General features: G+C 43.7%; 1 protein-coding gene across 2 annotated transcripts; it reads left to right on the top strand.

Moving 5' to 3' along the window:
• Window positions 1–1,618: 1,618 nt before the first annotated feature.
• Window positions 1,619–22,747, top strand: SPOUT1 (SPOUT domain containing methyltransferase 1). Of its 2 annotated transcripts, XM_077478676.1 has the most exons (12): window positions 1,619–1,733; window positions 6,633–6,675; window positions 6,768–6,890; window positions 8,452–8,611; window positions 8,696–8,785; window positions 9,862–9,911; window positions 9,988–10,118; window positions 15,768–15,837; window positions 17,674–17,772; window positions 17,858–17,960; window positions 20,191–20,338; window positions 22,305–22,747. In XM_077478676.1, exons 1-12 carry the CDS (start codon window positions 1,704–1,706, stop codon window positions 22,377–22,379), a joined length of 1,122 nt encoding a protein of 373 aa, XP_077334802.1. In that variant the 5' UTR covers window positions 1,619–1,703; the 3' UTR covers window positions 22,380–22,747. The 2 variants fall into 2 exon arrangements, with proteins under 2 accessions (XP_077334802.1, XP_077334803.1); XM_077478677.1 differs by lacking the exon at window positions 20,191–20,338.
• The last annotated feature ends 1,461 nt before the right edge of the window (window positions 22,748–24,208 follow it).

Raw genomic sequence — 24,208 nt, 5'->3', positions numbered from 1 at the left:
GGACAGAATGCTCCTTAAATTGGTGGTCAGTGGACAGAATGCTCCTTAAATTGGTGGTCAGTGGACAGAATGCTCCTTAAATTAGTGGTCAGTGGACAGAATGCTCCTTAAATTGGTGGTCAGTGGACAGAATGCTCCTTACATTGGTGGTCAGTGGACAGAATGCTCCTTACATTGGTGGTCAGCGAGAAGAGTGTCTCTTAGAGGGGTCAGTAGGAAGAAAGCTTTTTATATTGGTGGTCAATGGAAAGAATACTACTTACTTGAAAGGAATATCCCTTACATTGGTGGTCAGTGGGAAGAAAGCGCCTTACATTGGTGGTCAGTGAGAAGAATGCCCTCAGTAATACTGGAAGATGGTCACACTGCAAACAGATGGACTTTAATTTGTTATCAGATGTGTATTTCTATTCAGAATAAATAGTTTCAGATTTGAATAAAATGTATTTTCTGGTAATTTCTTTCCAGCACAATGTTTATGTTGATTGCCCCACCCCTATATATTTCTGCTATATAAAGTGATATGATGTTAGTGTGACTTTTCTGTCATGTAGAGCATTGGTCTACAAACTGTGGAGTGGGGGACTGCACCTCCCTACATTATTCAATCCTTACGCTGTACCCCCTTATATCAATCTATCTTTACACTGCACCCCCTTATATAATTTCAATTTTACACTATCCCCCCTCCCCCCAGTATCACTCCTTACACCGCACCCCCTTATATCATTCTACTCTTACACAGCACCCCCTTATATCATTCTATTCTTACACCGCACCCCCTTATATCATTCTACTCTTACACAGCACCCCCTTATATCATTCTATTCTTACACAGCACCCCCTTATATCATTCTGTTCTTACACAGCACCCCCTTATATCATTCTGTTCTTACACAGCACCCCCTTATACCATTCTGTTCTTACACAGCACCCCCCTTATATCATTCTGTTCTTACACCGCACCCCCTTATATCATTCTACTCTTACACCGCGCCCCCTTATATCATTCTACTCTTACACCGCACCCCCTTATATCATTCTACTCTTACACCGCACCCCCTTATATCATTCTACTCTTACACCGCACCCCCTTATATCATTCTACTCTTACACCGCACCCCCTTATATCATTCTATTCTTACACCGCACCCCCTTATATCATTCTACTTTTACACCGCACCCCCTAATATCATTCTACTTTTACACCGCACCCCCTTATATCATTCTACTCTTACACAGCACCCCCTTATATCATTATACTCTTACACCGCACCCCCTTATATCATTCTACTCTTACACAGCACTCCCTTATATCATTCTACTCTTACACCGCACCCCCTTATATCATTCTTTTCTTAGCACCCCTTTATACCATGATGTCCTTACACCGCACCCCCTTATATTATTTCAACGTTACACCGTTCCCCCTTTCCGATTATCGCTCCTTACACACTCAGTACACCTGTCACACGGGTCCAGCGCCTCCTGACACCCCGATAATTGTATCAATTGGATGACATAGAGAAGAATCTTATTGGCACATCCTCCCCTGGCGCCCAGAACTCGATCAGGTCGTCCTAGGGTGGGGGCGTGGCTCTCTTCTCGCCCGGGTCACGTGACTCTGCGCCTGGCTTCCCGTTTGATCTGGTTGCTACGGGAGTCCGTGGGAAGCGGAAGTGGGTGAAGCACGTGGGAACAACATGGCGGAGAAGAGAGCCAGACTGGAGCTGGTGAGAGGATGTTGTGTTGGTTGAAAGAAGTCTGTGGAGGTGCCAGAGTGGGACCAGTGAGGTGTCTGGGCGCCCCCCCAATAATGCCTGTAGGATGGGGAGTTCAGTGTCTTCCTGTATACGTGTGTGTGGTGTCCTCAGTCAGAGCTGAGTACAGGCGGGGTATTCCTCTCAGCGCTGGTGTACAGGGCTCAGGAATGTCTCCGGGTCCTCAGGCTGTATGTGAGGATATCTGGGTACAGCCATGTCTCCCCTCCAGGTACCTGTTCTTATTGGGGTGTAAATAAAACTTGAAGTGCCCCCTTCTCAGTGTGGCACCAATTACTCCTGAGGTGTGTGTGTGTGTGTGTATAAAAAGCGTGTGAGAAATGCACGCCGCGCTTGTGCCAATCATTGCTAATTGTGCTCCAGATGTAGCAAGCCAATGTGTACAGCATCACACGGCTGCACAAAATAAAATTGATGACCCCCTCAACTAATAGAGCTTTATTTTGGTGGTATTTGATCATCTCAGCGGTTTTAATTTTTTGCACTATAAACAAAAAAAGTGACAATTTAGAAAAATAAATATATCAATTCTTCTACAAAACATTCATAGTAAAAAATCGAATTTCTTCATCAATTTAGGATATGTATTCGAATACATATTATTGGGGGGGGGGGGGGATCCCAATAAGCGTATATTGATTGTTTTGTGCAAAACATTTTATTATTATTACTAGTAATTGTGGCGATCGTCAATTTTTTAGCGGGGCTGCAAAATTGCGGCAGATAAATCTAACACTAAGTGACACTTTTTGGGGGGGGGGCGGGCGCGCTAGTGACACTAGCTAAAACAAATGCACTGTCACCGTACTAATCCTCCTGAGTGACGCTCAGGAACAAACACTTAGGGGGAAGCGCCGCTTGGCTGTTTATGTGTATAATTTGTGCTCATAAGTTTACATAGCCTAGCAGAATTTATGATTTTTCAGAGAATACAAACATTTCTTTCACTCATGGTTAGTGTTTGGCTGAAGCCATTTATTATCAATCAACTCAATCTTAATGACAAGAGAAAGTTCCCAAATGACTCTGATCAAACGTTTACATACCCTGGTTGGTGATTTTGACCTGATAACATACACACAGGGGTTTGAACGGCTATTAAAGGTAACCATGCTCACCTGTGATCTGTTTGCTTGTAATTCGTGTGTGTATAAAAGGTTAATGAGTTTCTGGACTCCTGACAGACCCTTGCATCTTTCATCCAGTGCTGCACTGACATTTCTGGATTCTGAGTCGCGGAGAAAGCAAAAGAATTGTCAAAGGATCTGCAAGAAAATGTGGTTGAACTGTATAAAACAGGAAAGGGCTATAAAACGATACCCAAGGAATTGGGAATGCCAATCAGCAGTGTTCAAACGCTAATCAAAAAGTGGAAAATGAGGGGTTCTGTTGAAACCAAACCATGGTCAGGTAGACCAACTAAAATTTCAGCCACTGAAAACATGTGGTGTGGTTGTTTGAAGATGCACAATAAAGAAGCAATTGAAGAAAGATGGGCTGCATGGTTGAGTCGCCAGAAGAAAGCCATTACTATGCAAATGTCACAAAGTATCCCACTTACAATATGCCAAACGGCACAGAGACAAGCCTCAAACCTTCTGGCACAAAGTCATTTGGAGTGATGAGACCAAAATTGAGCTTTTTGCCACAACCATAAATGCTTCATTTGGAGAGCAGTCAACAAGGCCTATGATGAAAGGTACACTATTCCTACTGTGAAGCACGGAGGCGGATCGCTGATGTTTTAGGGATGTGTGAGCTACAAAGGCACAGGAAATGAGGTTATCAAAAAATACTGGGGAAACATTTGTATTCATAAGCCAGGAAGCTGCGTATGGGACATACTTGGACACTCCAACATGACAATGATCCAAAACACAAGGCAAAGTCGACCTGCCACTGGCTACAGCAGAATAAAGTGAAGGTTCTGGAGTGGCCATCTCAGTCTCCTGACCTCAATATCATTGAGCCACTCTGGGGAGATTTCAATGTGCAGTTCATGCAACACAACCCAAGAATTTCCAGGAACTGGAGGCTTTTTGCCAAGAGGAATCGGCAGCTTTACCATCTGAGAAGATAAAGAGCCTCATCCAAAAATACCACAAAAAACTTCAAGCTGTCATTGATGTTAAAGGGGGCAATACATGGTATTAGGAACTGGGGTATGTAAACTTTTTATCAGGGTCATTTGGGTAGTTTCTGTTGCCATTATGATTTAAAGAGTAAACACAGTTGATAATAAATTGCTTCAGCCAAACACTAACCATGAGTGAACGAAAAGTTTTTGTGTTCTAATTCATATTCTCTGAAAAATGGCGAAGAAATCATAAATTCTGCCAGGGTATGTAAACTTGTGTGTGTGTGTGTGTGTGTGTGTGTTTTTTTTTTTTTTTTTAGAAAATAAACAGGCAGTCGTTGCAATTTTTTATGTCACATGTGGCTCTTTAGGTGTTTTCCCAAATACTGTATATGATCCTGAAAATATCCATTCACTATTGCTTTATGCAGTATTTACCACATAAAGAAAAACCGCTCTGTAAATACCACATAAAACCTGCAGGACACATCAATCAGAGTATGGTTCTGGGAGGATGTCAATAGACGCCCTCCCTGAACTAGGGGACCTCACTGTAGCCATCACTTGGCTGTTGCGCAGTTGTCAAGTGGTTAAATAAAGAATTTTAAAGAGTACTAATTGTGCTGCTTCCTGCTATTCCAGTCTGAGCTTGACTGTAAGAAGGTAATACATCAAGGATAAGGGAGTGGAAATCCCTCCAAGTGAGAAAATCTCTGGTTGTCACCAGAACTAATGTCCTTATTGGAAGTTTTCCCCCAAGATTTCTTACTTTTCTGGGGAAACCCCAGAATGTGGGATTTACTTTCACTTTTGGGAATGGTGAACAGGAGAAATAGAGAGGGTGAGTCTCCCTAAAAAGGACACAGACAAAACCATACAGGTGTTTTCACATCCCTCTCCACTCGCTATATACACAAAAATTAGCTTAGCTATACCGGTACTTTAGAGAGCTATTTCACCTTTACAGAAACTCCATACACCCTTCCCACACCAGGGACTCCGTTCTACTTACCCCTGGGGATGTTAAGCTGTCATTGCCCACCATGCTGATCCAGGGATTTAAAAATCACCACTCTTCTCTCTACAGTTTTAGGATGGACCAGATTCTTTTAGATTGGTCAGCACTATCACAGTGAATTGCTCTGGTCCATTCCTGAAGCACTGCACAAATATATATACGGTATATTGATAAATACTAGTCAGTTTTGGCATATGACTAAACACGCCTCCTCACCAAACATATTCATCTAGCCCAGTGGTTGTCAGCTCAAGGGAGACTCAAATGCAGTCCTTGACATTGCCAAAGGACCACACATACTGTTCAATACACACTATATTGCCAAAAGTATTGGGACGCCTGCCTTTACACACACAAACTTTATTGGCATCCCAGTCTTAGTCCGTAGGGTTCAATATTGAGTTGGCCCACCCATTTGCAGCTAGAACAGCTTCAACTCTTCTGGGAAGGCTGTTCAAAAGGTTTAGGAGTGTGTCTATGGGAATGTTTGACCAATTCTTCCAGAAGCGCATTTGTGAGGTCAGGCACGGATGTTGGATGAGAAGGCCTGGCTCACAGTCTCTGCTCTAATTCATCCCAAAGGTGTTGTATCAGGTTGAGGTCAGGCAATCATTAGTTGTTAAGGAGCGGGGCCTGGCGTGCCCTTAACAGCGAATGACGTTTCAGCTGTCAGTGGGGATTTCCCTTCCTTGTGCCGACCCCGCCCCCCTCAGCTTTGTTTATTTTGTGTCCTCCGGCGATATGCTTTTCCTCCTCTGTGGGTGGCTGCCGGGTGACAGATCTGTCTGGTGAGCAGTGTGTGCTGCACTGAGCCAGGCTTTGCTGCTGCAGAACTTCTTGGAGGGGGAGGGCAGGTCTGCTGGGTGTTGTAGTGCAGTGAGCAGTGTGTGGGTTCCCAAATACCCCTTCCCCCTCCGTGCATATACAAACAACCTTCCCCACCCTAAACAATAACCCCCCCTCCCCCTAAACATTAAACCCCTCTCCACCCTAAACAATAACTTGCCACCCCACCTTTCCATCCTAAACAATAACCCCACTCCACCCTAAACAATAACCCCCCCCCCCCCCCCCCTCCACACCAAAAAAAAGTAGTAGTTATATTATTAGTTATAAAAATTTAAAAAACGCTATTGGTAATCAGCGAGTACTTGAGAAAATAAAAAACTGGTATTGGTGCAACCCTAAACAAAAGTTCTATAGTGCGTATCCAGCTAGAATGGGATGCCATTAAAGTTGATGTGGGTGTAAAGGCAGGTGTCACAATACTTTTGGTAATCTAGTTTATGTAATACCTGAGAGGTCTGTCAGAAACAGCAATCCTAATAGAGGAAATGAGGGTCAGAGAGTGTGTGCTATGTTTTTGGATGGGGATATGTTGATTGCCACTTTAAGAAAGCTGCTAACAGGCTTTCACTAAGTTCAAGAAGCTTGTTTTAAAGTAGCAGTCAGCACTCCCATAAGGATTTGTGTTAAACATTTATAAACTGGAGTTGAATGGTACTTTAAAAGCTTCAACAAATGCTTTGTCAAAGCTTGCTGTTCACACTGCTCTTATACAAGCTGAAGCCCGTGTGAAACTGGTCAGTCTCCATGTGTGTGTAATGCATACTACAAAAAATTCTCTGACCAAAGGATTGCCACCCAGTCTCTCTGTGGCTAATTATAAAGTCATTGATCTGTAGGTAGCTGTAAATGAGTCTTGATTGTTGCAGTATATTTCAGTGTAATTTTATATGCCCCTTTTTTTTTCCAGGGATCTGACCAGAAGATAGATTGGAGAAAGGAGGGAGAGAAACGTAAGAATGTTGTTGAATGCATTGCTTCTGACTAGCTGTGGTTCTGGCTGTCATTCTTTTGAATATAATGCTATTGTTGGTGACTATTACAGGAAAAGAACAACGGAAAAAATGGAGAGAGGAGAAATTGCTGAGAAAGTTAGAAAAAGCTCAACTGCAGAAGCTAGAAGCAGAGAAACGGGCACAAGAAAAAGAGAAGAGAAAGGCAGAAAATGGTACGTGTTTGATGTTGTACTAACAGAATCTTCCAGAGCAGATTGGACGGTATCAGATTTATCCATGCACGTATGGTATATGTTGTGTTGCTTTCCTTGCAGTGAACTAAGCAAATGAACAGGTTGTTTTAGGCCTGGTAGCTGGCCCTCTTTCTTCCAGCACTGGACTGTGGAAAGCTGGGAAGTTTGTCCTGTGTTTCTCCAACCCCAAAAGCCCAAACTTTATAATGAGCTTGGGCAGTGAACTTGCTAATATGCTGCATAGTCCAGACAAGTACGGGTTCACTTAAAAAAAACAAAACACATATTTGCCCACTATTTCATAGTTTTATTTACTGTATTTAAGGCTTAGGTTTAAAGTGGTATTAAAGGCTTGGCCTTTAAAAAAACAAAAACCTTTTATACTTGCCTGTACTGTGTAGTGGTTTTGCACAGAGTAGCCATGATCCTCCCTTTCTTGGGTCCCCCACCAGCGCTTCTGGCTCCTCCCTCTTGACAAGTGCCTCCAATAGCAAGCCGCTTTCTATGGGGGCACTGGTGCGTGCTCGTTCTGGAGCCTTGCTCTATGCGTCAATAAGACACATAGAGCTGCGGCTCACCCCACCCCCGCTTTCTCCTCATTGGTTTACTGGCTGTGATTGACAGCAGTCAGAGCCAATGGCTCCCGCTGCTGGCTCAGCCAATTAGGAGAGGGAGTCCCAGGACAGCCCAGGCTCTTGTGCACTTAGCTGGATCAAACAGGGCTCAAGTGAATATTGGTGGGAGCAGCACACAGGTTTTTTTTTTTTGTTTTGTTTTTTCTTCATACATGGAATGCATAAAGGTAAAAAAAACTTCAGCCTTTAGAACCAATTTAAAGCTGAGTTCACCCATTTAAAAGTCAGTAGCTACAAAAATTGTAGCTGCTAACTATTAATAAACAGACACTCACCTGTCCCAAGGTCCAGCGATGCCGGCACACAAAGCCTCGCTACTCTACGCCGGCATTGTAACTGTGGGCACCCAGCTTCACAGCTGGGTGTGCACTGTGCATGCTGGAGCCACATTGCGTGTTGTGAATGGCCGGAAAATCTTCTGGAACCTGTGACGTGTCCCAGAAGATTGCAGGGGGGGAGAGGTAAACTTCCTTCCGGCGCCACCGGAGAAAGTGGGAGCTGGGTGCCTGTCAAAACTTTCCCTTTACTTTTTACCCCCTTAACACAACAAGAAGTGAAAGTAAATCTCTACAAAATTAGGTAAATTCCCTTCTAAGACAGTGGGCACCAAGGCAGGTGTCCCGATTGAAAGATTTATCCTCACTTCTTGTTCTGGTGACAGATGTAACATTTTTAGCATTTGCCATCTTTCTGTCTCAGTGACAAAGATCTCTGGACAAATAGAGGGAATCTTCCCAACTGAGGCACAGACAGCAATAAACAACCAAGGGGTTCTAGTTTTTCCCTTCTCTGTCCAATTCAATGATTTTTTCTTCTTGCAGTGGTTGGAACACAGCGTACCTTTTATCCATACTAGCTTTTAAGATTAGTGTTTTTTTTCTTAGCTGAACTTGCTTTTTCCACAGGACGTCAGTACACACTCAGTGTGGCCTTACCAGGATCCATTATGGACAATGCCCAGTCTCCGGAGCTGCGGACATATCTGGCTGGACAGATCGCACGAGCCTGTGCCATCTTCTGTGTGGATGAGATTGTGATATTCGATGAGACTGGAGAAGGGTCAAAGTATGTGCTGTATATTTCACATATTGGTGTGTATCCTGTGTTCTGGTGCTGCTTCTTTTCCCAATGTTTCCTTTTATTTTACAGGAGCGTGGAAGGGAACTTTGAGGGTGTGGGGAAAAAAGGACAGGGCTGTGTGCAGCTAGCAAGAATACTTCAGTATCTAGAGTGTCCTCAGTGAGTAATTATTTTTTTTTAAGTCCACCTGTCACCCTAGCTATCTCTGGGAATAAAGTGCGGGCACCCAGTGGTGCATGTATATTCAAATTCTAAGGCAAATGTTGACACTTTATGGTATAGCCTCAGTGGAGGAGAGGGTTAGTAGGCTGGCACTAGAGTTGCCTGATTGTGGCTTTTTTTTTTTTTTTGCCTAGCAAAAATTTGCACAAGCATTAATATTTATCACTGCTAACCAGTAGAGGAGCCATAGAGTGGCCATTTTCTGATGGCACATCAAATTGTGCATGGGCCATTCCAGGCGTTTTTGTAATCGGAGTAAGAGAAAAAATGTGTCTTCCTTTATGTCACATTCTTATGGTTGGTACAAAAAGAAATGCTCTCTTTTATATCATGTGATAATTTTGTCGTTTACCTTCCGCCCGCCATATAGGCAAATGGCGGTCAGGATGCTCTATTGTTGTGGGGCGATATTATATGACGTCACCGCGTTTGCGCTCCGCTTGGTGTCACTGGGACATGGCGCGACCCCGATCTCGGTAAAGAGCCAATGACGCAGCTCTTATGTGCTCACCTGTGTCCAATTACAGCTGATTACATGTAAACAAGGAAATGCAGTTTGTCGGCTCTCCTTTCCTCACACTGACAGCGTGAGAGGAGAGCTGATCAGTGGCATTTCTTTACAGGGGAGACCTGTACAGATAATCAGTCCACTGATCATCAGTGCAGCTCCAGCAGTTCCCATCAGTGCTGCAAGTCTGGGCTGCCCATCAGCGAAGGAGAAAAATTACTTATTTACAACATTTTCTAAAGGAAACCCAAGAAAAAAAAAAATCCCCTAGTGGGGATTAAATATCGCCAAAAGAAAGCTCTATCTGTGTGAAAGAAAAATGTATTTGTTTAGTGTTGCATGGCCGCACAATTGTCATTCAAAGTGTCACAGTGCTGAAAGCTGAAAATTGGCCTAGGCAGGAAGAGGGTAAAGGTGCCCAGTATTGAAGTGGTTAAAGGGACGATGTGTTGCTTCAACATTAAATTTTTTTTATAGTAATTTGTCCTGTTTTACACACTTCCAGGTATCTAAGAAAATCCTTCTTTCCCAAACATCCAGACTTGCAATTTGCAGGTAACTGTGCAATGACCTGAGTGATAAGCTGATTGAATTTGAGTGACTTCTGTCTAATTCTTGATTTTTATTTCAGGTCTCTTGAACCCCCTGGATAGCCCTCATCATATGAGAATAGATGAAGAGTCGGAGTACAGAGAGGGGGTTGTTTTAGACCGACCAACTAAGCCAGGCAAAGGCTCATTTGTTAACTGTGGCATGAGAAAGGTACATAGTTAACCACTAACCGGAAGGGGATTTGCCCCTTAATGATCAGGCCATTTTTTGCGACGCTTTAACTGACAATTGCGCGCGGTCATGTGACATTGTATCCAAACCAAATTGATGTCCTTTTTTCCCCACAAATAGAGCTTTATTTGGTGATATTTTAAACATGAGTTCTTTTTTATTGAAAAAAGAGTTATGGTACATACAGAAAAAACAAATGTTGTCCACATCAAAACTTATGGTAGTCTCAGGTTCACTCATCATACACAATTTTTATACATGCCCCGCATAGATATTCAAGTCAGTACATAATTTTGGAAATATTACCGGATCCATACAATCCATTCCAGAAATCCACCCCCCCATCCCTATCCGCCCATACCCAACTCTTCTTCATTGTCCTATCAAATAATACCAAACAATACTCATCTAGAGACAGACTAAGCTACGCATGTTGTAGAGTTTTTAAGCCACCTGTCCCAGACCTTCTCATATTTGGAGGGGCATCCCCTATGAATGTATGTAAGTTTCTTAAAAGGCAAGACTCCATTAATTTCCACAAGCCATTGGGAAACCGTTGGAGGGTCAGGTCTCATCCAGACTCTGGCAATCATTTTCCGTGCAAAAATATTTTAGTGTATTTATTCAAAGCTGTGTCCGGGAAAATACCCAGAAGACACAGCTTCGGCTGAAGTGTGATGGGGGAGCCCATAGTATCGTGGAGAAACCTCACTACCTGGGACCAATACGCTTGAATTTTAGGGCATTCCCAAAGAAGATGAAAAAAGGTGCCAGATGCACGCGCACACATGGGGCAAGTGCTGGAACATGTGCGCCTGTACCTGGAGACCATAAGCAGCGTGAGATACGCTTTGTGTGTTATGAAAATTTGAGTCAGCCGGTCAGAAAGTTTTGGCGAAACTAGTTTACAGGTGTCCAATGCATCACTCCATTCGTCATCTGTAATAGGCCCCAGCTCCCCCACCCACCTATTTTTAAGTGTAAAGGCAGCTACAGTCATGGAAGGAAGTGATAGCATAGCATAAAACTGTGAGATTAATTTTTTGGGGTCCGGGTTTTTAATTGCTGCCATCAGCGGATTGGGGGGTACAGATAGGTCATCTAGGGGGAATTGGGCACGGTATGCATGACGAAGCTGCAGGTATCTGTAATAAAAGTGATTCGGGAGCCCATATTCCGCCTGTAGGGCAGGAAAGGATTTCAGTTTGCCACCAGTAAGCATGTGAGACATATAAAATATGCCCTTCCCGCACCATGATCCGCTATCTACTATCCGTCTAAATTCTGGGATACTCCAATTATGCCATATGGGGGTGTATTCATGCAGGGATGGAAGGCACAACTTCAAAGAGGCAATTCGCCACACCTTCCTATATTGATAAAGAAGAGATGTGGCAGACTTCTTCCTCCCTTCCCCCTCCGCCCCCCCAACGATCGCTACCATCGGGTCTAAAGTAGGCCTGATCCATGACGGGCACAAAAAATATAAGAACCTGTCTTTGTCTGTTTTATCTATATGGAACATTTGCGATAACTGAGACGCTAAATAATAGACATTAAAGTCCGGCATTGCCAGTCCCGCTAGGTCAGTGGGTTGTTGTAACTTTTGCCATGCAAGTTTGTGCCGGCTATTACCCCACACAAAGGGTTTCAAAAGAGCTTCCATCACCTTGAAATGTTTGAGGACCAGGTATACGGGGGAATGCCAGAGCATGTACAACATTTTAGGAAGAAGGACCATCTTAATCAGATTAGTACGCCCCATAACCCCCAAGGGGAGGCGTGCCCAAAGCTGCGTCTTCTGTTTAATCATGTCAAGCAGAGGATTTATGTTAAGTTTAATATAATCTGACGGGGATCTGGATGTCATGATTCCAAGATATTTAAGCGTGTCCACCCTCTGCAAAGGAAGCAGAGCTCTGTCTCTAGGGGGCGGAAAACTGTCCAGGGGTAGAATCTGTGACTTGTCCCAGTTAATTTTAAGACCAGAGGACTTGCCAAAGTCTTCTATCAGTGCCAAAGCAAGGGGGGAGTGATTGATCCGAATCATTTAGGTACAGTAGAGTATCATCGGCATAGGTGCTGATCTTCTCCATTATCCCACCCCTACACAAACCAACTATGCCCACGTGCTCACGTATTGCCATAGCCAACGGCTCCGCCGCCAGAGCATACAGCAAAGGCGACAAGGGGCACCCCTGCCTAGTACCTCTAGACAGGGGAAACTGCTCCGAGGGCCAGCCATTCGCCAAGACCTTGGCCACCGGATTCTGGTAAAGCAATTGGATCCACCTAATAAATTTAGGCCCTATACCAAACTGAGCCAGGCAGGTCCATAGGTATCTCCATTCAACAGAATCAAATGCCTTGGCGGTGTCCAAGGCAACTATTATCCTAGAGCCGGGATTGTCATGGGAAGTCTGGAGGTTAATAAATAGTCTCCGGAGGTTAAACGACGTATTTCTACCGGGCATAAATCCTGCTTGATCCGCATGGATCAGCGAGAGGATTACTTTATTAAGTCGGGTGGCAAGAATCTTAGCAAGTATCTTAACATCTACCTGCAGTAAAGAAATAGGGCGATAAGACTCCGGGAGGTGTGGGTCCTTCCCAGGTTTAGGGATTAACACAATAGTTGCCTCCGTCATAGACATTGGGAGTTCGGCGTGCTTGAATATAGAGTCATAGATTGCAAGTAGCTTAGGGGCCAGTAATTCTATGTAGGTAGAGTAGAATTCTATCGGTAAGCCATCTGAGCCCGGGGCCTTGGATGACGGGAATGTAGCAATAGCTGAAGCTATTTCGTCCCGAGTCAGAGGTGCCTCCAGTCCAGAGATCTGTTCCTCAGTCAGTTGGGGGAACTGCAATCTATTCAAAAAAGATTCCATCAGGGAGGGGTTGGCCGAGGCAGTAGAGGTGTAGAGAGAAGTGAAGAAGTCACGAAACGAAACATCTGCGTGACCCATACAGGATCAGTCTCAAGTACACCCTGCGACGAGCGGAGGGAGATCACCACAGGCTGTCTCTCCTCACCATGAACTAAATAAGCCAATAGTTTCCCCGCTCGCACACCATGCTCAAATGACCTCTGCCTGAGAAAGAACAGCTTCTGTTTGGATTTTTCATAAAGCAATTGGTCCAGTGTTCTGAAGCAGAGTCTAAGGCTATCTGCCTTTTCCGCAGAGGGGTCACGCACAAAATCCTGTTCCATTGTCTGGAGAGTGTGTGTTGCCTCAGCTATATTTGCAGCAGAAGACCGCTTTACCTGATTAATTTGGGTCTGTAAGGTCATTCTGGCATGTAGTTTAAAAGCCTCCCAGACTACGTGTGGTCGGGCCGATCCCTCGTTAGTCTCAAAAAAAGCCCGCCATCCCGATTCAAGGTCACCGTCATCAGGGAGGAGAGTTAACCAAAAGGGGTTAAGGCGCCAAGTCGTCAGAGGGTGAGTATGTCATAGGGAGAGCGTCGCCCAGTAGGGACAGTGGTCAGAGAGCGATCTGGGATGTATGCCCACATCTGCGAGTCTAGGTAGGAGGGACGTGGAGAAGAGTATGAGGTCTATACGGGACATAGAGTGGTGGGTAGCAGAGAAACATGTGAAAACATGCTGGGTTGGATGCCTAGTTCTCCACGAGTCCACCAGGTGGAAATCGCGGAGAAGTCTGGTCAGAGAGGGGCTCGGGGAGCCCCGAGAGGGGTCCGCCATCCTATCTAGGGACCTGTCTAACACATTATTAAAGACCCCCCATCCACACCACCGAAGCAGCGGGATGAAGAGCCATATAATTAAATCCCTCTGACAGCACACTGAACTGAAATGGTGGGGGTACATAGAAAGCCATTATAAGAAACATATCCCCATGCAGCTTTGCCTTTAGGAATACAAACCTACCCAATGGATCAATGACCGAATCCTGGAGCTCAAAGTGCGTGTGTTTGGCAATCAGGAGGGAGACACCCCTGGAATGGGTAGTATGTACAGAGTGATATCCCCAGCCTATCCAAGGACGTCGGAGCGCTCTGAGCATAGGGCCCTCGGCATGTGTCTCCACCAAAGCCACTATATCTGCCTTCATTTTCTTGAGCTGTCCGAAAACGCCTGACCGCTTAATAGGGTCCCCCAATCCCCTCACATTCCATGTGAGAAATTTCAGTGTGGCCATGGGTGCATAGTAGTCAGTGGTGAGACTCCAGGCGACTGATCGATCCGCAAGGTCAGAGCAGCCAAAACCCGCCCCTCCCAAATTAAAGAGGGCCCCACCCCCCTTGCCAGACATACATTGTACCATAGAAGACAAGCATAGAAAAACTCAGAAAAAAATAGTTTATCCCATAAAAACCGTACACCCCCCCTCCCCGCCCTGCACTGGCCCCAATTAGTGCGGGCATTAACCCCTAACTGCCAACAGGGCATGAACAGTGTCCAACTCGGAAAGGAACAACACTGCAACTGGGATACACCCATAAAGGCAGCAAGAGGAAAAAGCAAGGTGTTATGCCAGTTGTTCCAGCCCGAGAGGTGCATAGTAAAACGTTGGGCGAAACTTCGCTGTATTATGTGACACTATAGGACTGTGCTCACAAAGCAAGGTGAGCTTGCTGATTGGTTGGTCCCCTCCGCCGGCCAGGAGGGCGCAGTAAAATACATTCCTATAATAGGTAGGAAAAACAAAGTTAAAATTTCAACACATTGGTAAGTGCAGCTGCAATATGCAATTAGATAACACAGGGCCCCCGTATAAAGCAGGGCACTCTTTCCATCCAAGATGTCAGTCAAGGTAACCAAAACAGTCCCATCGCCATCCTGCATGGGAGGCCAAACCCGGGTCAGGAGTTCCAGCACACTAGGGGTGAGGGATTCAGCCTCCATTCTCTTAGGCGACAGTATTGAAGAAAAAAACACATATACAAATTAAAATCAAGGACTGCATGAAATAAATAGGCACACACCATGGATCTGGACAAATCAAAACCATCCGAACCCACAAATTGTGTGGGTTCGGATGGTTTTGATTTGTCCAGATCCATGGTGTGTGCCTATTTATTTCATGCAGCCCTTGATTTTAATTTGTATATGTGTTTTTTTTTCTTCTCTTTTGTAGAATTGTCGCTCCCTTTGAGATTATATTCTATTGCCCCTGAAGAAGCCATCTTTATGGCGAAACATGTAGGGAAGGACTGACCAGACAGCATCTTAAGGCCATCGCCACCTTGGCCTAACACGCTGCAAACTCTTGACTGTCTGAAAATTGGATAGAATATATCTATTTTATGTTTAACCATTCAATTGTATCATTTTTTCTTTTTTGTTCTCTGTATTTTTACCTTTGTGTGATATTTATTAAAATTTGATAATATAATTTGGTTTTCTAATTTTTTCGGTTCATCTGTATCTATGCACCGTGATAAACCCATTTTTTCCCTCTGTTGCTTTTGATGTGATGTATTTAGGGATGAGGTGCAGTATCTATAATTGACTCCTTGCCACGCAATTCCTACAAAACGATATTCTGCTACATATTTTTGGTTAGCTGCACTACTTGCTTTCCTTGTGCATTCTATGGCCATGCCAACAAGCAAAAGAACAGTCTGTCAAACAAGTTGTAATTGTTTCTTATGTCTTGATAGGAAGTGCGGATAGACAAGCAACTGCAAGAAGGACTCAGGGTTACAGTGCAGTTATTTGAAGATAAACCAGGTAAATTATGCTCGTCAATTATGGCATTGGTGTCTAGCACTTAACTGTGGACTGTCATTGTGTTATAGCTAAACCCTGTGAAGGGCAGATAAATACACATATACATGTTTAGGAACTTTTACTACCCCCAAAGGATTTTTACTTTTGTCTGTTCAGTCCTGAGATTTGCAGAGTCCTGGCAGACAAGCAGCCTAAGAGAGTGCTGTTGTACAGGGGGTTGGAAGTCGATCTCAAGAGTTGTAAATACACATGACTGTACTTATTATTTTGCATATTAAACATGGTAGTAATTGAAAAATTACAGGGAAGTGGTAAATTATCCAGGTTAATTTAAGAAAGACCATTATGTGAATGTATATTTAAACTTTGCTACTTGATTTTCCTAAGGGAGGATTGCTTCTTTAAGTTCATGACTAAAATATTTTAGACACGAATGTCTTTCTCAACCTCTACCGAGTAACTTATTTTGGGAACAGAAAAAATAGTAAAGAGAGCGGTGGATGGATATGTCTCCACCCAATCACAGTTTTCTCCCAATAGGGGTGTTCAGGTGTTCTGGAGGCATGTCCAGCACCTCCATCAGTATGTTATGGAGCTCTTCATGCTCATTGTTGTTCTTATTGTTCGGCTGTACTTGTTCTTTACCGATCGAATTTTCTATGTTTAGCCTTGCACTTATGTTCTTATTAGGACATATTCCATTGCCTATTAACATGCAATCTGAATGTTAGTATACTTCCTTTTTTTCTGAAAATCCTCAATAAAAACATTGAAAAAAATCTTTTATTTCTTCCTAGTTGGGGAAATATGAAATTTAGTAGGCGGCACGGCTTTCCACCGCCATTTCTGTACAGGAATGGTTGCTACGTTTTGTACAACCTTTGTAATTTGATCTGCAATTCTGATTTGTTCACAGCTGAATGGTCAGAGGGCACCCTCTCTGCTGCTATCTTATAGAGACCTATGTGGATTTTTTGCCAATGGTAGTCAACCAGTGAACATGCAGCCTTAGACTTTCTTATTGTGAAGCTCACTTTTGTCTGTGATGTAAGGGGGCCCATTTATAAAGGAGAGCGGTGTTCACTCTTTGCAAACTGCAGGACTTCATGGAAATCCTCACTCTGTGCTGGAGTGTTGCATTTTATTTTGAACTGTAGAGCTGTAGAACTGGGGGGGGGGGGCTCTACACTGTAGAACTGTGTGGAGCCCCAATGTTCTGCTTAATGCTGCAGAGAGCACTGTCACAAGACCAGTTTGATGGCAAGTCCAAGGTCATGTCACAGGTGTACTCTTCATTTCTGGTAGACATTTATCTTATGTATTGGAAAGGAATAGGATTTCGCTTGCTTCAGCAAACAAAACGCACTCATAAGCATGCAGCATTGTGTTACAGTATATATGTGCTGGAGATGCTAAAAAACAACGATAAGGCCACACTTTGTCCATGCCATGGCTTTATAAATGAAATGGGCCGCTAAATGTCACGAAAGCATCCTGTAAATATTCACATATAGTAAATTCTAAATATTTTATATATGTGAATATTTGTAAACAGGAGGATTTTATGCACGGAATTATAATATTAAATATCGACATATAGAAAAACCTTTAAAAAATAATTTTAATGTATTTAATAATTGGGTCAAGCAGACCAGTTTTCAGCAGCTTAAATTAAATTGAATTGTTTTGGTAACTGCGCATTACCCCTCAGACTGTGTTTTTATGTAAATCCACTAGTTTTAAATGTGATTAAAATACCTGAATATTTAAAAGCTTCTGGGTGTTCTCTTATTTGTATATAAAGTAAACTTCTTACTACTTGTGTTTATTTTGTAGATCAGAAAGTAAGGAAAGGGATTGTCGTGTCCCCACAACACCCTAGAACAGAAAGTGGCATCTACTGGGGTTACAAAGTGAGACTGGCATCCTGTCTCAGTGAGTAAGAAATTCTGATCCTGATTACATCTGTTTGTGTCTGTGGGCTGTCAGGTATAGAGTTTACTTATCTCTGTCCTGCCAGGTGCCGTCTTCACAGAATGTCCCTTTAAGGATGGATATGATCAAACCATTGGAACTTCAGAAAGAGGAACCAATGTGGAAGCCGTAACTCTACCAGCATTCAGGTAACCATGGAAGATACTTTTGTTTGGCTAATAGTAAAGAATGATCACATGAAGTGGGAAAAGGATTAGCTGTCTTACAGGCATTTCACACATGCGGTCTGTTTGTCCATTTTTCATCTTTCCATTGATGGATTGAAAATGGGCATCAATGCATCTCTATGGAAAAACGGTGTAAATGGATGATCATCCTTTACATCCGCTTCCGTCCCCATTCGTTTTCTGGAATGGATCAAAGCCCTATTTTTCCTCCATTAAAAAAACAAGTCGAACGCAAAATGGATGTCAACAGACAAACGGTCTGTTTTTGCATGAAAAAGTGGCTCCGGGACTCAGGTTATGTGAAAGATGATGTTACGCAGAGTAAATAGATACGTAACATGTCACACTTTAAAATTGTGCACATTCATGAAATAGCGCCAAACTTCCGTACTTAAAAATTATTGCTCTTGCTCTAACGCATGCGGCGATACCTCACGCGTGGTTTGAATGCCGTTGACATATGTGGGCAGGGCTTATGTGTGTGTTCGCTTCTGAGAGCAAGCTACCAGGTACAGGGGATAACATCGCGCCCGGCCTCCGACGGTCATAGAGATGACTGGTGACCATCTGGTCACCGGAAATCACTATGCTCGTCATCAGGCAATTATTTCTCCTGGCCTCTGAAGGTGCCGGAGAGCCCGAAGAAGCACCAGATGGCGGCGGGGGGGGGGGGGGGGTAAGAACAATCAAGCAGCGGAACTGCCAATATAATTTTAGCTACAGGCATCATTTAGATATCCCCCCACAAAGTAGAGGACGTCATTTTACTATGGCCCGGTAGGGAAGGGGTTAAAGAGGAGGCCCAGCCTTCTTGCAAAAAAATTTAAATTCGGCAGCTACAAATACTGTAGCTGCTGACTTTTAATATTAGGGCACCTAAACCTGTCCTGGAATTCAGCAATGTCGGTGCCCCAGCCAACTTTTCCATCGGTTCTTGGGTGCTGCCATTGCCTGTAAGGGAAACCAGCAGTGAAACTGTGCGGCTTCACAGCCGGCTCCTACTGCGCATGCGTGAAGTGCGCTGCACTTTGTGAATTTCCCAGCAGCGGGGGGAAAGGGCAGGGGGGCCCAACTTCTGGGGGACTGTCAAAACCAGGTCCCCCCACTGAAAGGTGCCAAATGGGGGGGAGGCAGATAAGCAGAGCTTCCCTTTTGGGTGGAGCTCTTTAGGGCAAAAAAAAAAACTGCCTTTTTAGAACCGCTGTCCTAGTATTTGTTACTCCCCCTGAGTTTAAACCTCACATTTCTCAGAACTGTTTAATTGGGTCTAAGACTACCCTGTCTGATGTGTGACAATGCTGCATTGCAATTTTACTGTAGAATGATAAGCATTAACGTGGCAAAGGAAGTGGAAAGATAACTGACCTGGCAGGATTAATGAGTTCTTGGATAAATACTGCTGTGATAATCTAGGGACAGGTTGCATATTTGTCATTTTTCTTTTGCCCTTAGATCCACTTTAAAGGAGTTGTAAAAAATAGTTTTTTTTTTTTTATCTCTTCATGCATTCTATGCATGAAGATAAAAAAGCTTTCTGTGTGTAGCAGCTCCCCCTAATACTTGGCCGAGCCTCATCTCTGTCCAGCGATGTCCACGAGTCCCTCGGCTATTTGTGACTCTCCTCCCAATTGGCTGAGACACAGCAGCGGGACCATTGGCTCCCACAGCTATCAATCAAAGTTAGTTGGCCAATCAGAGGAGAGTGGGGAAGGGGCCGAATGACAGTTCTGTGTCTAAATTAACACACTGAGCTGTAGCTGGGCTCGGGTGCCCCTATAGCAAGCTGCTTGCTTTTGGGGGCACTCGATAGTAGGGAGGGACCCGGGAAGAGGTGGATCTGGGCTGCTCTGTGCAAAACCACTACACAGAGGAGGTAAGTATAAAATGTTTGTTATTTTTATAGAAAATAACATTAAGTCCACATTAGTCACATTACTGGAAAACTCTGCCTGTAGATACGTCAGGTGCAAAACAACCAGGATTTCCAAAAAGGTCAGCAATGGAAGGTCTTGTATCAATGTCATGAAAGGTTTACTTCAGAACTTGGGGAAGAATGACATACTAAACTAGGAGGTATTTGGTCTATTTTTTTTATTTTTATAAAGTTATGTAATAACATGCAGAGACCCTGCTGTGTGAATCATGTTTTTATTACAATTATACTGATAGTCTTACTGTTTCACTTCATTAGACATGCGTTGGTCGTCTTCGGAGGAGTCCAAGGGCTTGAAGCCAGTGTAGACAGTGACCAGAATTTGGACATTGAAGAACCTAGTGTTCTATTTAATTATTATCTTAACACATGCCCTGTGCAAGGCAGCCGCACCATCAGAACAGAGGTTAGTGCTTCTGCCGATTTACATTAAGAAAGCTACTGGTCAGTGTTAAGTGTGCCAGAAATACAATTAAATTGGTCTGTAATTTGTACTTACAGGGGTTGAAAGTAAGGTTTATCTTAATGCATTCTATGCATTAGGATAAACAGCCTTCTGTGTCCAGCAGCCCCACTAATACTTATCTGAGCCCCATCTCTGTCCAGGCGATGTTCACGAGTGTCTTGGCCATCCGAGATTCTCCCTCCTGATTGGCTGAGATACAGCAGCAGAGCTATTGCTCCCGCTGCTGTCAGTCAGCTAGCCAATCAGGAAGGGGAGGGATGGGGCCACAGCTCAGTGTCTGAATGGACACGGAGCTGTGACTCGGCTCGGGTGTCCCATAGCAATTTGCTGTGGGGGCACTCAACAGGAGGGAGGGGCAGGCGCACCCAAGAGAAGGATCTGGGCTTCTCTGTGCAAATCCACTGCACAGAACACGTAAGTATAACATGTTTATTATTTTTATAGAAAAAGAAAACAAGACTTTCCAATCACTTTAATAAATTTTCACATACAGTCAATCCAATGTAATCAGGTCGGCCAGGGTACTGCTGTTGACAAGCTGTCACTATCATTGATGAACCACTGCAAGCCAAACATCTCCAAGGCTATCCTGGATCGCTGTGTTTCTTTAGCTCCCTCTAGAAATGTATTGCCTGTAGATCAGCAACACAGACCACAATGGAAATAGGGCTGTGATACCAGAAGAAAATCAGATATTGGTACTCTCAGAGCTGCTTGCTCAGCAGTGCCGGTGAAACAGAATGGCTGACATTCCAGTCATTACTGGGAGGACAAATCTATTGATTTGCAGTTCTCACAAAAACTAGAAAACCTCTAGGAGGGGCTTAAGTGTTAAACATTTATTTTATGGGTTAAGATTTGGGTTCAGGTATGAGGACTGTTTAATGTTTAGGTCAGCTTTGCGGTTACTGGTTGGTGGACACTGGTTCTTTTTTTTTTTTTTTTTTTTTTTTTTTTTTTGTAAGTCCCATATCAAGACAACACCATAAAGTACTGCTTCATATTTCTTTCATTCAAAAGTGATAAAAGTACAGAAGAGCTTGTCCAAGATGCGGAAGAATAGGGGGGGGACCTTATTCATATGTTTTGGAAATGTCCAAAACTATTCCGATATTGGAGGGAGGTAGTGGATACTATTGTTTGAGTGTTTAAAACACTCTTATTGTGTGTATTGGGGTGGATAGAGGGAGACCGAGAGACACCGAGTTAGCAATGCTGAGATGCCTTTTCCAGGCCAGGAGACTCATTGCCCAGAGATGGCAGTCCCCTGCCCCCATCCTGTAGGGAATGGGAACAAAATATGGATGTAGTCATTCTCAAGGAAAGGACGTTATATATTAAACAAGGAAGTGTTAATAAATATGACAAGATTTGGAAATTGTGGATAGAGAAATAATAACTTGGAAGAATGGGGCAACGTGAGAGAGACCAGACATTTGGGATTAAGGATAAGCATTTTGCTGAGGGACGGATGTAGTGGTGAGTGATGGAGGTACCAGAAGTATGGAGGTGTGATGGGTGTGTTTGTTAGATTAGGGGTGACTAAAGGATAGATTTATAAAACTGTTATGAAGAGGGAGCCTAGAAGCCCCCCCTCAATATGTTTTTTGAAGAATGTAAAAGGCTTGTGTGTTTTTGTAATTTTGAAAATCAAAGATATAAAATGTAAAAAAAGCACAGAAGAGCACAAGTGCCAAGTCCTTTTCTGCTGACCTTTCTTCCTACAAAGGTTTTCTCTTTTTTTATTTTTTATTTTTTTTGAGTCTTGAAGCTAAACCTTCACCCTACATCTGGGGAATAAATTCCTGGCAACAGACTTGGGTTGTACTGTATTTACTACTTCTGTGCCTTTGTCGACTTGAACAGGTCGACTTGAAAGCATCACCTGGTTTCTCTCTCTTTGCAGGAAGCCATCTTGATTTCACTGGCAGCACTAAAGCCCCGAATAGAGTTGGCATCCTGTCAAGCCAAAGACAGCTGAATTTCGCATTCTAGGAACTTTTAAGTCATCTAGTACATCCTGAATAAACAAACTAGGCAACAAATTGTTTTATTTTCCAAATGTTGTCTGTTGCAGTGTAATAACCCAAGTTCAGTATAAGGACTCTGCTGGGAACCCACATTCACTGACCCAGCTGAATGAAATGGAAAGTGCTGAGAACTCACATTCACGGACACAGTTAAAGATCATGGACTGTGCAACCAGAAGGTCATCTCTGCTTCTGACCGAAACACATTTTGTAATAAGCGAAGTATGCCACAGTTTTTTTTACCTATGACAAAGTCCCACTTCCAGTGTTTTATTAGTATTATGTCTATTTTTTATAAATTATATATCAGTGTATAATGGCTTTTTTTTTTTTTTTACGAGATCTAACAGTTTTCAAAGCAGGCATATCTGCTGTCAGAAGGTGGCTGTGTTTAGTATAAGTCCTTCTCTAAATCCACAGGGAATCTGTCACTTTCAGAAGTGTACCCCCCCCCCCCCCCCTCCTCCAGCTCTCACTGGTTCCTCCTTTTGACCTTAATGACACCACTGTCTCTTGTCATGGAGTGGAGGTCAGTAAAAGGAACCAGTGAAAGCTGCAGGGACTCAGGAGACTGACACCTGGAAGTGCCTGTTTTTCAGTGTGGGCTTCAGGGGACATTTTCTTGGTATTGAGGCAAATTTGATTGGTGTGGGCCTCAGGTAAGTGTTTCCAAACTTCTTTTACAGATATGACATTGATCGTGACCAGAAGTCTCCAAACTTTCAAAACAGAGGGCCAGTTTACTGTCCTTTTAGACTCTATGGGGGCTGGACTGTGGCCAGTGGGAGTAAAAAAAAGTCCAGACGTCAGTGGGAAAAATAATACCTCATTGTTTCACTGAAAGTAATTGCACCCCCAATGTTGGGATAAATGGGAGGTATTGTGCGCCATAGTTTTGTGTCTTGCTCCCTATGGAGCTGGTTTACATATCTCCGTTTCGGCTGCAGAGCTCACTGCACTGCATCTTTAGCTCCGTTTCAGGGCCAAATTCAGGCATAGATTTGTCCCTGAAACTGGGAACAGGGATGCACAGCGCTCCTTTGCAATCCACAGCTGGTTCCAGTGTGAACCCAGCCTTAAGGCTGAGCTCACATATGCTGCGGCCACGGTTCACAGCATGGGGTCCAGTGCATCCCTGTTCACAAATTCAGGTGTGAATAAGGTCTGATTTTTTTGCACCTGTATCGGAACCAAAGATGCAAAGGACCATTTTTAAATGAGGACTGTGGCTGCCCCGAAGCTGTGTGAACCGCCTCTATTGAGAGCCAGTCACACACTCCTCTCATGTGAATTGGATGTGGAGAAATCCGCATCCAAGTCGCATATGTGTGAACCTGGCCTAAAGGTTTTAGCAACCTGAAATTTCTGCAAAAGTCGGTTATGTTTTTCCATTTTTGGCTACATGCATTTATATCAATAGGAAAAGAAACAGCGTAAAATAACTGGAAAGGATCATTACAAAAATTATTGAATACACAAAATCCTGTAGAAGGCTCTATACACCACATGTATTGGAAGCTGGATAGACCCAAATACAGGGCAATCTTAGAAGAAAACTTGTTATAGTCTACAATAGACTTGAGACTGGGGGGAGGTTCACCTTCCAGCAGGAAAACATACAGCCAGAGCTACAATGGAATGGTTTAGATCAGGGGTCTTCAAACTACGGCCGCCCTCCAGTTGTTCAGGAACTACAATTCCCGTCATGTCTGTGAGTGTCAGAGTTTTTCAATACCTCATGGGATGTGTAGTTCCGCAACAGCTGGAGAGCCATAGTTTT

The sequence above is a fragment of the Lithobates pipiens genome, unplaced genomic scaffold, assembly GCF_037356315.1.
Source record: "Lithobates pipiens isolate NorthernLeopardFrog02 unplaced genomic scaffold, aLitPip1_a1.2 Scaffold_1, whole genome shotgun sequence".
Taxonomy (NCBI): Eukaryota; Metazoa; Chordata; class Amphibia; order Anura; family Ranidae; genus Lithobates; species Lithobates pipiens.
The sequence above is the reverse complement of the archived record's forward strand: the minus strand, read 5'-3'. Positions and strand labels throughout refer to the sequence as shown.